We start from the raw sequence: 13,726 nt of genomic DNA, 5'->3' as shown, positions 1-13,726 counted from the left end.
GGTAGTTCTTCTCCTGACACTCTCCATTGCACCAGTGCTGGTAGGTAATTTTTAAAGGTTCATGGCAGCATCGCTAATCATGCCGGCAAAGAAGCAATGGAGGCTAGAATGCTTCAGGCTCAGTTGTTTTTTTACTCCCCAAAAGCCTAATCTGTTTGAAACCTTGCTTAGCACCACTAGTAACCAACCAAAGACTTGGTGGGTCTGGACCCAAGGCACATTTCAATCAATTTAGGATGAGCAAACAATGTTTAGCAACATAAATTAATCTCTGATAGAGAAAACCTTAAGGACCTGATTCTCCACTACTTTGCACCTTGCCTAGTCATTTATACCTGCATGACATGGGTGTAAAAGGCTACCTAAACACTATGGACAATCGGCAAGAAACAAGGCTGAAGACAAACAGGCCCTCTATCGATACCTTCCCTAACCCACCTCCCTCCAGTTCTAATAGACAGATTCCACCATTGAGTGTCATTTGTTTGTTTACAATTAGCTTTTGTAAGACAATATGCATTTTACTTATTAATACCTTCAAACCCCATCTCTAGACCAATAATTTACTCTCCTCAGCTTAGCATAGAGGCTGATTGTGATCAGCACTATATACAAAGTTACAAAGGGCAAAGGTAGTGAGGACATTTGGGAAATAGCCTATTGCAGCAATACCAACTGGAAGTGATGAAGTCGATCATGTGAGGAAATCCTGCTAATTAATTACGCAGTGTGTATCAGCATCCTTCCCCTCAGCACGGCTGCGGGTTAAACTTATAGCAGTTGTCCTTTGCCATTGGTGTTTACTTGTCACTGAAATAGGTGAAATAATCATGGCTAGAGGATAACAGTAATGTTTACACACAAGTCATCTGAATTCTTGAGGGGGGAGGGGGGAACGGTCCAGGAGCTCTCATGAATCCACCATCAAAACAGCTCATCCACTACTTTGGGATGTGTTGGGGTATTTTTTGGCATGGGTGAGCATGGTAGAGGAACATAGAGTCAGAAGTAGGAAAGAATAAAATTATTGAACATCTCTAATATACTCAGAGGAAGATCTCTTTATGCATATACAGTAAATTCAGTCCTATGCAGCTGGTCAGGCCAAGACCTATGCACCACTTGAGTCCCACATAAGACTTTAAAAACAAGGCTTAGACGTGCACAGGTCTTGTTCTGTCCCTCTGCACAGAGATGAATTTCACTGTTATAGAATGAGTGTAATGAGCATGTGGAGTAAAACATTAGTAGATGTGGACCTCAAAGAAAGCAAACATCCTTCTGAGATGTATTAGCAGGAGTGTTGTAAGCAAGACACGAGAAGTAATTCTTTTGCTCTACTCTGTGCTGATTAGGCCTCAACTGGAGTATTGTGTCCAGTTCTGGGCACCACATTTCAGGAAGGATGTGGACAAATTGGAGAGAGTCCAGAGAAGAGCGACAAAAATTATTGAAGGTCCAGAGAACAGGACTGTAAGGGAAGATTGAAAAAACTGGGTTTGTTTAGTCTGGAAAAGAGAAGACTGAGAGGGGACATAACAGTTTTCAACTATGTAAAAGGTTGTTACAAGGAGGAGGAGGAAGAAAATTTTTTATTCTTAACCCCTGAGGACAGGACAAGAAGCAATGGGCTTAAACTGCAGCAAGGGAGGTTTAGGTTGGACATTAGGAAAAACTTCCGACCTGTCAGGGTGGTTCAGCACTGGAATAAATGGCCCAGGGAGGCGGTGGAATCTCCATCATTGGAGTTTAAGAGCAGGTGAGACAAACACCTGTCAAGGATGCTGTAGATAATACTTAGTCCTGCCACTAGTGCAGGGGACTGAACTAGGTGACCTCTTGAGGTCCCTTCCAGTCCTGTTATTCTGTGATCCTGATACATGTCATTATCCACCTACCTGAGAAATAAGATGATAAGTCAGTATTTGTCAGAAATAAATCACTTTGCCAAAGTACAAACACTGATTAAGGGAATACAAATGGTCTGGCACTACGTTGGATTATATGGATGTTTAATAATGATTCACTCACAGGGCCATAAGAAAATTAGAGCATTTGCACATTGAGCTGTCACAGAAGTTATGGTCTCAATGACAGAGAAAAACAGGCAACTTTTTTTAAAACACAAGACTTCATACAGCTACTCCATAAGGAATGAAAGAGCCAATTTGAACTCAACTTTGCCATCAGTTGTTTAGTTTGATTTTCCCCAGTTTGTTTGTTTGCCAAAAGAACATCTTTGAAATAACACAGGACCCTCAATTGTACAGATCTTCCACTTTTGCAGAACATAGCCTTACGTGTGAAGTCTGTCTGAATTACCGTAAATTCTTTCCATAGCAACAGTATTGCCTAGCGGAGGTCTGGGACTATCAGAAGCCTTTGTAGATCCGACTTCTGTCTGGAGCTACCACCAGAATTCTTTCAGCGTCTCTGGTGTCAGGTAACGCAACAATGAAAGTAGTGCTTTCTCTGTATTCTCCTGTTGGGAGTTCTTTAAGGCCTCCCCATATGTACTGTAATTAATCTGGATTTTCATTTACTTTTAAAGGCCTTGGAGCTCTGGCAGTATTTCCTCCCAACAAGCCCATAATATAAATGATTTTTAGTCTGCACTGGTTTTCCAGAGCATAGTCTGTATCTATACTACAGAGACTACATTGGCGTAGCTATGTCCATGTCGTTAAGGTGTCATAACCCCATAGCGTAAATGCAGCCTACACCAATGGAAGGGTTTTTTCCATGCGTTTAGGAACATCACCTCTCTGAACAAAGTCAGCTACATCAGCAAAAGTGTTCTTCCATCAACATAGCTGCATTTACACTGAGGGTTCGGTTGACATAGCTCTGTCAGTCAAGGGTGTGCATTTTCACACACCCTGACTGCTGTAACTATGTTGAACTAACTTTTAAGTATAGACCAACCCTAGTAAGCACAGCTTATTTGTATGATTGAAATAAGTAAGCCTTGGGCTACACTTAAAAGTTAGGTTTTTAAGGTATTATTGTTGAAAGCCTAATTTTTAAGCTCTTCTCCACAGCAGAGACGGTGAGTTGTAATTGTTGTCGGTGCCCTCAGATTCCCGTAAGCTCTGAAGCAAGACCACCATGATGAAAGGAGTTAGAGGAGCTGAATGTGATGGTATGCTACAGCATCAGTTACAAGCTTCAATGTCAACATTATCAGCTATCAATTTTATTTTAAGCAGTCTCAGAATATGCTTATGTATATGAGCCCTACCCAGAAGCTGAAAGAGCTATTAAAAGGATCTGATGCAAAACAATGCTGATGTAGAGTGCTAATTATTGCTTGGGTGTAGCACACAGGAAGAACTACCAGCTGGTTGATGAGCCCTCTTCTCTTTTTAATTTGTCTCTTGTTTTCAAACAGATCACCAGAGATGACAATCTGTCACAAGACAAAAATAAAAGTGTGTTATAGAGAAGTGTTAAAAAGTCTGAGCTATCATAAGAGAATAATCAGTGGGGTTTGAGATTTGACTTCTTTACACTATTAACTCAGCAGCAAGTTTCACAGCCAACATATCTGCTTTTTCTCTAGCTGCTGAACAGTGAAAAAGTCTTCCTTCTAGGGACCCTGCTTCCTGCCATTTTCTTTTTAGTTGTATCAACAGCAGTTGATACAGAGATCTGCTTAAAAGTCAAGAAATTAAACTGACAACACTTGCCCACAAACAAACACTTATTTTACTTCTTATTTCATCTTATATAGTCTCTGATTGTGCAGCTACCTCTTACTTTTACCTTGTTCAAAATATTGTCTGTAGGGTGCAGTTTAAAAGGTCTTGGATGCCTTTAAAAACTTTTAAAAGAACCAGATGTCCATTAAGGGTTCTTGCTGTCCTTAAACTACCACATTTTGCAGTCACCAATTTTTCAGTCTATTGCCATTTGAACACAGAACTGTGCTGTTTAAACATGACCATTCTTCTGAGTTTTAGATTTAAAACTCAGAAGCGTAGATCAAAGATTTGCTTCAGCTTGGAAAGCTAGATTGACCTATTATTGTGCTTAAAAAAATCTACTGTAATTTTGATCTACAAAGCCCTTTATGGGACAAGTCTAAAGGTTGCCACATCCTCACAGAAGACAGCTGCTACGCTCAAGATGACAGACCCCAGATTTGTACAGTGGGACGTAGGCTTGGTCAGTAGAAAGCTCTTGGTTCTGGCAGTTGTTGTTCCCTTGGTCCAACAAGCTCACACGGAGTCCAAAGCCCAAGAATGGATGTTTGCTTTGTTCGTCTCTCCCCTCAGCTCTGGCTAGCAGTTATGTTATTCACAATGTATCATTCTTAATGTAAAAAGAAAAGGAGGACTTGTGGCACCTTAGAGACTAACCAATTTATTTGAGCATAGGTTAGTCTCTAAGGTGCCACAAGTACTCCTTTTCTTTTTGCGAATACAGACTAACACGGCTGTTACTCTGAAACCATTCTTAATGTAAGCATGCCTAGAGATTTAGTATATATAGATATCATATACAGACCTGGAATGAGTCTAAGAGAGAAAAGGAACTCCAGTACTAAACCAGAAGTCAACCTAGTGTACTTTGACTATCCATTATATCCACAGAGTATGTTATGAGCCAAACTCTGCCATCAGATCCACAGCACATTGCTCTAGCTTACATTGCTGTGAGTTCTGCAGCTCTGAGAATGGCGTCAGACTTAGCTAAGTAGGACAGCCCAGTGTTAGTGTGTTAAATCTGGGGTCTCCAAAGTCCCAGGCTAATTCCCTGCAAATGTCCCATGTGACCTTTTGCACATCACAGCCAGTTTTTTTAAAGGTATTACACATCAAAAGATGCAGATAGGTACCTAGGCACCATGGAAAACCCCACTAGGTGCCTACCTGCAGCTTTAAATGTCTAAATACCTTAAAAAAATCTGTCCCCTACTATCTTTGGGCCTTACTTCCCCATCTGAAAAATGGGGATAATAGCACTTCCCTACCTCACAGGTCTTGGTTCCTTGAAATTTAAGAGGCTGCTCAAACACTATGGTACCAGGGGCCAGAAAAGTACCTTGCCAAGTAAATTTAAGGTTTACAGCAGCCACCTCATTTATTCTGATCTGCTCAAACTAGGACTCTGTCTCTCCTGCACATTTGGCTCTGTGTGTTGTCTGAAAGAACACTTCCTTCTAGCTATCCTCTTTCCAAAGCAATAAGCAATTCTGGACTATAAAGGGTTTAGCTCATAAAGCCACCAAGTGTAGCCACACGTATGTAAAGTTCCCTATAATTTAGTTTTAAGAGTTCCTATATCTGTGACAGGTTGCACCATGACATTTAGTTTGTAGTTCCGCAGTAGTCAGATGTTATCCAAGACCTTTACACAGACTATTTTTGTAGGGCATAATGATAGCCTTAAATCAAATGAGTCCTTTCGCTTAAAAATTAAATGGAACAAGGCATTAATTTATGAAAGAAACATCAGAGCTCCCTAATAAAGGCAGCGTTTGAATAAAAAGCTTTTTATTCTTGTAAGTCAGGGGAGAAGATGACATGTGCATGTGTTAATATCAACCAAATTCTGCTTGCTTTATTCACTCACATAGTCCCTTGGACTTCAATTAACTGAATTCATATAAGTAAGGGGGTGGGAGATGTTGCCCTTTGATATACCTAGAACCTCAAACCAAGTAAGAGTTCAAAACTCAACATATTAGATATGTGAAAAGTGGCACATACTGTGCACTGGTAAAAAGGAACCAAGAGAATACTCTATTCATTTATCTGTGACAAATATCTTGGCTCAATGTTTACTAGTCAGGTGACAGGAGTCTCTTGACCAACTCCAGAACATTACGTGATGTAAACGTTCCTTTTTAAAAGGTTCCAGTAAACAGTAGTGTTTATTTTGGTGACAAAAAGTTGAGCTAGGAAAGAGAATAGGCTTGGCTGCACATGATAGTAATAGATGTAAGTTAAGTATGGATCATATTGATCTTCATGTGTCCTTAAAAGCCATCAAAAGTGATGTTTTACATCTCTTATCTACAAGGCAGAGTAGCTCTCAAAATTGACAGCAAGCTGTGACCTCCTCTTACCAAGGTCTGAGGTATCATAAATGTAACCCCCCCACATATTTCTGAATTTTACTAAAGAATAAAGCACCATGCAATCAGGAGCGCTGACCTTCCGACACCATGACTTTCACCATCCCTTCCATAACAATCTTTTCACTTTCCCTAACAGTACATGATACTGAAATGTATGCAACAGATCTTTTCAGTCTCTTCACTTCTGCTGCAGCTAAGACTTCTTCTCCAATGTACAAGGGAGCTGGGAAGTGAATTTCCTGAGAAAGAAACACACAACCATAGCCAGGCATTTTAGTACCTATAACTGCAGAAATAAGTCCGTTGATCAAAACTCCATGTACAATTGTTCTCCCAAACCTAGTTTCCTTTGCATAGTCTTCATTCAAATGCAACGGGTTTGTGTCCCCAGTTAAGTCAGCAAAACAAACAACATCCTTCTGTGTGAAGGCTTTAGTAAGTTCAGCCTTGTCTCCAACTTGTATATGTAAATACTGAAGAGAGAGAGATTTACGCAATGAGCTGGCAATGTTTGGTTTTGTTAGGATGGTTCTTTTGAAATCTCCACCAAAAATTCTAGGTCTGAGTACTGCCAACATCTTGAGCAACTTCTGCTTCTTACAGCCCAACCTTGTCTCCTGTGTATTCAATCCAATACGAGTTCTCTACTGTTCCCAGATAACGCAAGGAGAAATGGAGAGGTCTGGTGAGAAAAAAAGAGACGCATTATGAAAACATCACACATACCAAACAGTTTCCAGCAGACAAGATAAAAACAACAACAACAAAAAAACCCCACAAAGCAAAATTAGAGCAACTTAAGCCAACCATGTTATTCAACTATCCCCTTGGAGACCAATTCCAGCTCCCAGACTCAGGTTACTGAAAGTTACATGGCAGAATGAAGTGAAGCATTTCAAAAGGAACAAGCATTGGGCTCTGGAGTTCAAGTACAATGGGGTTTCAAGTGGGTGACTGACAGTGGGGGAAAAACAATACAAGTTTCATCCAGATGTGGGCCAAAGACAAACTGTCATGGAAATTAGTTTCCTCAAAAATCTGTTAATGAGATCAGACCTGACCTCATTGTAGTAAATATATAAAGTGATGAAATTCAGACACAAGAGTCTAGTTTTACAAGATCGCATCTATGTGGGCCCCCAGAAGGAAAGAGGATTCCCAGCATCTACTTCCTCTCAGACAACCCCAGATATGACAACAGGTGATTGTTACAAGCACCATACAATATAAAGAGAGACATGGACATGACAATTTAAGTTGACTGAATGTCAGTAATTATAAAACAGACTGATTTAATCTCTCACCAATCTGTTTCACACCTATCTTTAAGGGTATTTAATTCTAAAAACTGATCAGTTTTTACACAAGTAAACCATGTCTCTATTAAGAGGTTTTGTGTACTTGAGTAGGCCGAGTAACCCTAAAGAGCATCAACATTCAGGGGCAGGTCCCAGAGTTCCCCAGGACTTTACCTGTATCACTCTAAAAGCACACTTCCTGTTCTGGTAGGAGCCCAGCAGTGTTAGAGCACTCCACAGCTTGACAAGGCCACTAAAGAATGACAAAATTAAATATATTATTAGGATTCACATGACTCAAAGGTTTTCCTGCTGTGTACACAGTTTAAATAGAAATCCCCTAAACAGAAGGAATAATGAACTCTCAACTGCACTTAACAGCTGGTAATTTCATCAGTGGGCTCTGGTGACAAGTTTGTGACACAATTACCCTTCAGTGTAGTTTGTCTTATCGATGGTTTGGAGTATTTAATACAATCAATGCTCATGGGTTTTGCCCTTGTCAAACCCTTTTTTTCTGGGCCTGTTTCCTGAACCCCTCTTCCTGTTCCTCTAATCTCCTTCCCTTCCCCACCCCCAATAGCTTCCATTCATCTTTAGTTCCCTAATCTCCCAACTGCTCCTGACCTTTTCCCACAGCAAGGGATAACAGACACCGGTTTGAGTACTGCATCATCCACACCTGGTCATTTTATGTTTTAAGACAGGAACCATATATATGGATACATGTTTATCGTCTCATTGAGTACACATCAAGTTTGCTCAATTTAAGTAAAAAGATGTTTTAGTCTTTAACCTCCAGCCCTGCATACTCAGCCTAGCAAAGTCAAGCTGGGTTCTTTCTAGGTCATGCATGGTCATCAGTAAGAGATTCTGTGGGCCCAATTTTCCCTTCAGTGCCACCTGAGCAATCCAACTGCTGTCAGCTGATTAACCACAGCAGGAACCAGTTCTGTTGATGCACAAGTAACACTCTCCAAGTCACTCTAACTTACATCTGCAGAGCCAATGCAACTAGTACTGAACACTCACTTTTGTAACTAAATGCAGCAGACAGGACTACACACAAGAAGATGTGTCAAGACGTTGTGAGGTTTACACATCTGTGTCACTTTTTAGACCAGTGTCACCTTAACTATTCTGGACCTGTCACATTTTTAAGGTCAGAGTCAGAAAATAGTTGAAACCCACAAATGCCAATGGAAATTCGTTGTGTTTGAGGTGGTTTATTAGTCTGCCTTTTTACTGCTCTTTTGATTCCCAGTGCTCTATTATTTTTCTTATGGCTTGTCTACACTGGCAATTTACAGCACTGCAACTTCCTTGCTCAGGGCTGTGAAAAAACACACCCAAGCACAGCAACCGCAGCACTGTAAAGTGCCAGTGTAGACGCTGTACCAGCGCTGGGAGCTACACCCCTCGCTGCCTTGTGTGGTCGCAGCACCCTAAAAAACCCCACCTCAACGAGGGGCATAGCTCCCAGCACCAGGGCATTGTTTACACTGGCGCTTTACAGCACTGCAACTTGCTGCGCTCAGGAGGGTGTTTATTCACACCCCTGAGCAAGACCTAAATTAGGCAGACCTCACAGTATTAACATTGAAAGATAACAGGGATGTAAAGACTGCTCTAAAAGGCCAGTTACTCGATTTCACACCTTAAAAAGGCATTTCACATAGCTTTTTGAAATGGAGATGAATCATTTACAGTTTTGCTCCACAACTAATTATCTTCCACGCCAGGTGCCAGGCACATTATTCAACCTGCTTTCTCTAACATGTAGCCGCGTGTACATTCTAAAATCCACAACAAAAGACACTATGCTATACACATAATTTTCCCCAAGGAGAGGATGAGAGAGAGAGAATAAACCATGTCATTTAATGCACTCCTGGAAGGCACTCAGATACCATGGTGATGAGGGCAGTAAAAGAGTACAGTACAGACTCTCTAGAGGCCAATAAGGCTATAAGTGTCCTCCTCCAGACTTTTAAGCAGCCACTTGATAACTGAGAGTGAAAGGTCCCTCTTTCAGCAATGGATTGTCTTATATCAGTGAAGGCTGAAGCTTCTACCAATCCTGGGCCATGTGCCCCCCTAGGTATCTCTTGAAATTCAAGCACAATTAGGGGGGAAAAAAAACCAAAAAACTCCTGAGTGATCACTAAGCAGCATTCACATACATCCCAGAAACACACAAGAATCATAGAATCGTAGGACAGGAAGGGACCTCGAGAGGCCACCTAGTCCAGTTCCCCGCACCCATGGCAGGACTAAGTATTATCTAAGACAGTGGTTCTCAAACTTCATTGCATTGTGACCCCCTTCCGACAATAAGAATTACTACATGACCCCAGAAGGGGGGGGACTGAAGTCTGAGCCCACCCAAGTCCCGCTGCCCCAGGCTGGGGGGGCCAAAGCTGAAGCTCTGGGCGGTGGGGCTTGGGCCCAGGGCCAACACCAGCCTTGGTGACCGCCATTAAAATGGGGTTCCAACCCACAGTTTGAGAATCCCTGATCTAAGACCATCCCTGACAGGTGTTTGTCTAAGCTGCTCTTAAAAATATCTAATGATGGAGAACAATTTTTCCTCCCTCCTCCTTGTAACAACTGTTTACATACTTGAAAACTTATTGTGTCCCCTCTCAGTCTTCTCTTCTCCAGCCTAAACATTTTTTCAATCTTCCCTCACAGGTCATGTTTTTCTACACTTATCACTTTTGTTGCTTTTCTCTGGACTTTCTCCAATTTGTCCACATCTTTCCTGAAATGTGGCACCCAGAATTGGACAATACTCCAGTTGAGGCCCTAATCAGCACGGAGTAGAGTGGAAGAATTACTTCTTGTGTCTTGCTTACCATGCTCCTGCTAATACATCCCAGAATGATGGTTGCTTTTTTGCAACAGCGTTATACTGTTGACTCTCATTTAGCTTGTGATCCACTATGACCTTCAGATCCCTTTCCGCAGTACTCCTTCCTAGGCAGTCATTTCCCATTTTGTATGTGCGCCACTGATCGTTTCTTCCGAAGTGGAGTACTTTGCATTTGTCCTTATTGAATTTCATCCTATTTACTTCAGATTGCTTCTCCAGATCATTTTGAATTTTAATCCTATCCTCCAAAGCACTTGCAACTCCTCCCAATTTAGTATTGTCTACAAACTTTATAAGCGTACTCTCTATGCCATCATCTAAATCACTGATGAAGATACTGAACAGAACTGGATCCAGAACTGATCCCTACGAGGCCCCACTCAATATGCCCTTCCATCTAGGTTGTATTTCCCTAATTTGTTTAAGAGAAGGTCATGCAAGACAGTATCAAAAGCCTTAATGAAGTCAAGATATATCACATCTACCGCTTCCCCACTATCTACAAGGCTTGTTATCCTGTCAAAGAATGCAACAGACAAACAGGCTCAGAAAATCTGACCCACGAGGAAACATTAAACAGGCATGTTTAGTATTGGGGGGGGAAAAAAAAGACTGAAGGGAGACCTGATAACAATCAACTATGTTAAGGGCTGTTATAAAGAGGACAGTGAGCGACTGTTCTCCCTATCTACTGAAGGTAGAAGTAATAGTGATGAGCTTAATCTGCTGCAAGAAAGATTTAGGTTAGATATCAGAAATAACTTTCTAAACTAGAAGGGTGGTTAAGCACTGGAACAGGCTTCCAAGGAAGGTGGTGGAATCTCCATCACTGGAGATTTTTAAGAACAAGTTGGACAAACACCTGTCAGGGATGGTCTAGGTTTACTTGGTCCTGCCTCGGCGCAGGGCTGGATTTGAAGGATTTCCAAGGTCCCTTCCAGCCCTGCATTTCTAAGAAATCACAGCTATTATTTTCTCCCTTATTTTGATAGGAAACTGTCAGAAGTTGTAAGCGAGTTATTTTCAAATTAAAGGTTATTTACACATCTTATACAATTCCAGGTTGGTACTTGCGAGTACTGTATATGCAATCAGTGTCTCTTACCTGCTAGAAATTCTTAGTATTGCAGACAGGGTCTTTTCCTCATATGTTAAGACATCAACAGGCAAGGCTGCACCAACCTATGCACCAATAGGGCACTACTGTTAAATCAATATTATTCACGGCTTTAACAGCAATTTATGAACATATGATTTCCATGTTCTCCAGCTAAAATTCTTATTATTAGAGCAACTTTGTAATATCCAGCTCTTTTATGGCCCTTTTCATTCACAGATCTCAAAGCACTTTACAAAGGAAGCAAAAATCATCATCACCATTTTACAGCTGGCAAAACTCAAAGAGGTGATAGGACTTGCCCCACCTCACCCAGCAAATCAGTGGCAGAGCCAGGAATAAAACCTAGGACCTCTTGAGTTCCAGTCCAGCAGGCCATATTCCCTCCTGCTGTTTTCCCTTTGAAGCTCCATTGCAGCAGGAACAGGGATACCAGGACTTAAAGGAAAATGGCTGTTTTCACACCCAGATCAGTGAGTGTCAAATAGCACTGAAAGCAGCATCCAGGCTGATAGGAGGTACATTAAGGCTCCTACTTCAGTTTCTTGAACTTAAAAGCCAAAGTCTATGAAACAGCAGAAAGCAGAGAGAGAAGGGCTCTGAGGGAGCAGGAGGGAAATAATTTTAAATGGTTTCTTCCTTTCCCTTTATGTCCCATGAACCAAGCCTCCTTTCTGCTTAGTTTCAGCTCTGACTTTCTATTAGTAATTCTAATTTGGATAATACTATTCACTAAATTATGTTTTCTAAAGGATGAGCTGGAATCACTCATTAGACCACAAACCTAGAGAATCTTGGTTATCTTTTGAGGGGCCCCATCCACATACTGACCCAGCCTGACCATTTAGCTTCAGAGATCTTCCAGAATCACTAGTTTGCAATTCGGGGTGAAACAGCTTCCACACTAAGAAGTCAATTAGTCAAAATTCTTTGCCCTGCTAAAATTAATTTTAGGTCAGATGAATCATGCATGCAGCACAAGAAACCTCAGGGTTCAGAAAACTTTGAATACACATCAGAACTGCTGTGAAGATTGGATTTTCATATATTTGCCTACTGAAACAGAAGAACTGTAACATTTACTACCATTGTTAAAAGCAGCCTGAAGTCTACGGATTTTTTTTTTAAATGTAATCATAGCATAGTAAATAAAGAACAAGGTGTTAAGGTGAAGAAATATCAGCCTCTGCCATTCACCAGCACTCTCTCCTAGACGTTCCATTTGAGATAATGGTTTTTTAAAAGTCAGCACTATTTATTTAGTGATTCTCCATCATGTGCAGTCTTCAAGTTGAGAGAGACGCTCAACTCAAACCAGAGGTATGGGCTCGATGCATAAATTATTAGAGGAAGTTCTTTGGCCATTATTATGCAGGCGCTTAGACTAGAAACTAGATTCTCTTAATGGTTGCTTCTGGCCCCTAAACAAACAAACAAACAAAAAATCCATGAAGTTATATTTACAAGGAATTCAGAAAAGCGCAATCGTCAGGCACACAGTCAGTGATCCCGTACCTCCCCATGCAAGTCCTTCAGTGCTGAAAGGATAAGTTGCTTGAAATGAGCAGCGTTCAATCTAACGCCACCTTCTTGAAATTCTCTGAAACGAACAACGTTCACACGAAGCCTGATTATTCAAGTCCATGCACCTCAAAAGGGACGTTGTGGTCAAAAATGGGGGGGGGGGGAGCCGAACTTACAAGCAAACCTTCACGTAGTGGTGCTCAGAAGCGTTCTTGAACACGGTTCTTTCAAACGCCGCGGGCGCGGCCGCCCTCCCGCCCCCGAGCTGGGCCATGCGAGCCACGCGCGGACCCGGGAGGGGAGACCGCGCAGGCCGTGGAGCGGCGGCGGCGAAGGCTTGCGGCTAGCCCCGGAGACAGGCCAGGCAGGCTCCGGGAGCGGCCCGGACCCGCGAGCCCGCCAGAGCGGTGAGCGCCCGTTACCCTGCGGACTGTCCGCGGGCCCCGGAGCCCAGCGGGTCCCGCCGGCGCCGGAGCCTCCCCCTGCAGCCAGCGACGGGCGCAGCTCCTGGCGCGGCGGGCTCCGCGCCAACGGGGCCCGTCCGCCGCGCGCCGGGGCTGCGAGCTCTGCGCATGCGCAGCGCGGGCCGGCCTGGGAGCGCGCTACAGAGGCGCTCGCCGCCCTCGCAAGGCCTGGCCGACAGGGTGGGTGAGAACCGAACCGAACCGTCCCCGCGCTTCCAGCGTCCCCAAACCCACACGCTGCCCTCCTCGCCCGCTTTCTGAGGGGAGAAGCCCCACCGACCAATCAGCGAGCAGCTCCTCCTCCTCGTGGCCAATAAGAGCCACCCACACGGCCCGCCCCCTACGGCGGCTCAGCGGGGCCAG

At 42.8% G+C, this 13,726-nt stretch overlaps 2 protein-coding genes across 2 annotated transcripts; both read right to left on the bottom strand.

The window, feature by feature from the left end:
• Nucleotides 1–5,470: 5,470 nt before the first annotated feature.
• HTD2 (hydroxyacyl-thioester dehydratase type 2) lies at nt 5,471–6,663 on the bottom strand (the record flags this gene model as incomplete). The annotated part of the gene is made up of 1 exon (XM_084634926.1): nt 5,471–6,663. One exon carries the CDS (start codon nt 6,661–6,663, stop codon nt 6,148–6,150), a length of 516 nt encoding a protein of 171 aa, XP_084491052.1. The 3' UTR covers nt 5,471–6,147.
• On the bottom strand, nt 6,631–13,209 carry RPP14 (ribonuclease P/MRP subunit p14). Its single transcript, XM_084634927.1, has 5 exons — nt 13,076–13,209; nt 12,891–12,975; nt 11,364–11,440; nt 7,558–7,636; nt 6,631–6,767 (listed from the first exon to the last, which is right to left on the bottom strand). The coding sequence occupies exons 1-5, from the start codon at nt 13,171–13,173 to the stop codon at nt 6,711–6,713; spliced, it is 396 nt and encodes a 131-aa protein (XP_084491053.1). The 5' UTR covers nt 13,174–13,209; the 3' UTR covers nt 6,631–6,710.
• Between the last annotated feature and the right edge of the window lie 517 nt (nt 13,210–13,726).

The sequence above is a fragment of the Lepidochelys olivacea genome, assembly GCF_965140295.1.
Source record: "Lepidochelys olivacea isolate rLepOli2 genome assembly, chromosome: 7".
In the NCBI taxonomy this organism is placed as follows: Eukaryota; Metazoa; Chordata; order Testudines; family Cheloniidae; genus Lepidochelys; species Lepidochelys olivacea.
The sequence above is the reverse complement of the archived record's forward strand: the minus strand, read 5'-3'. Positions and strand labels throughout refer to the sequence as shown.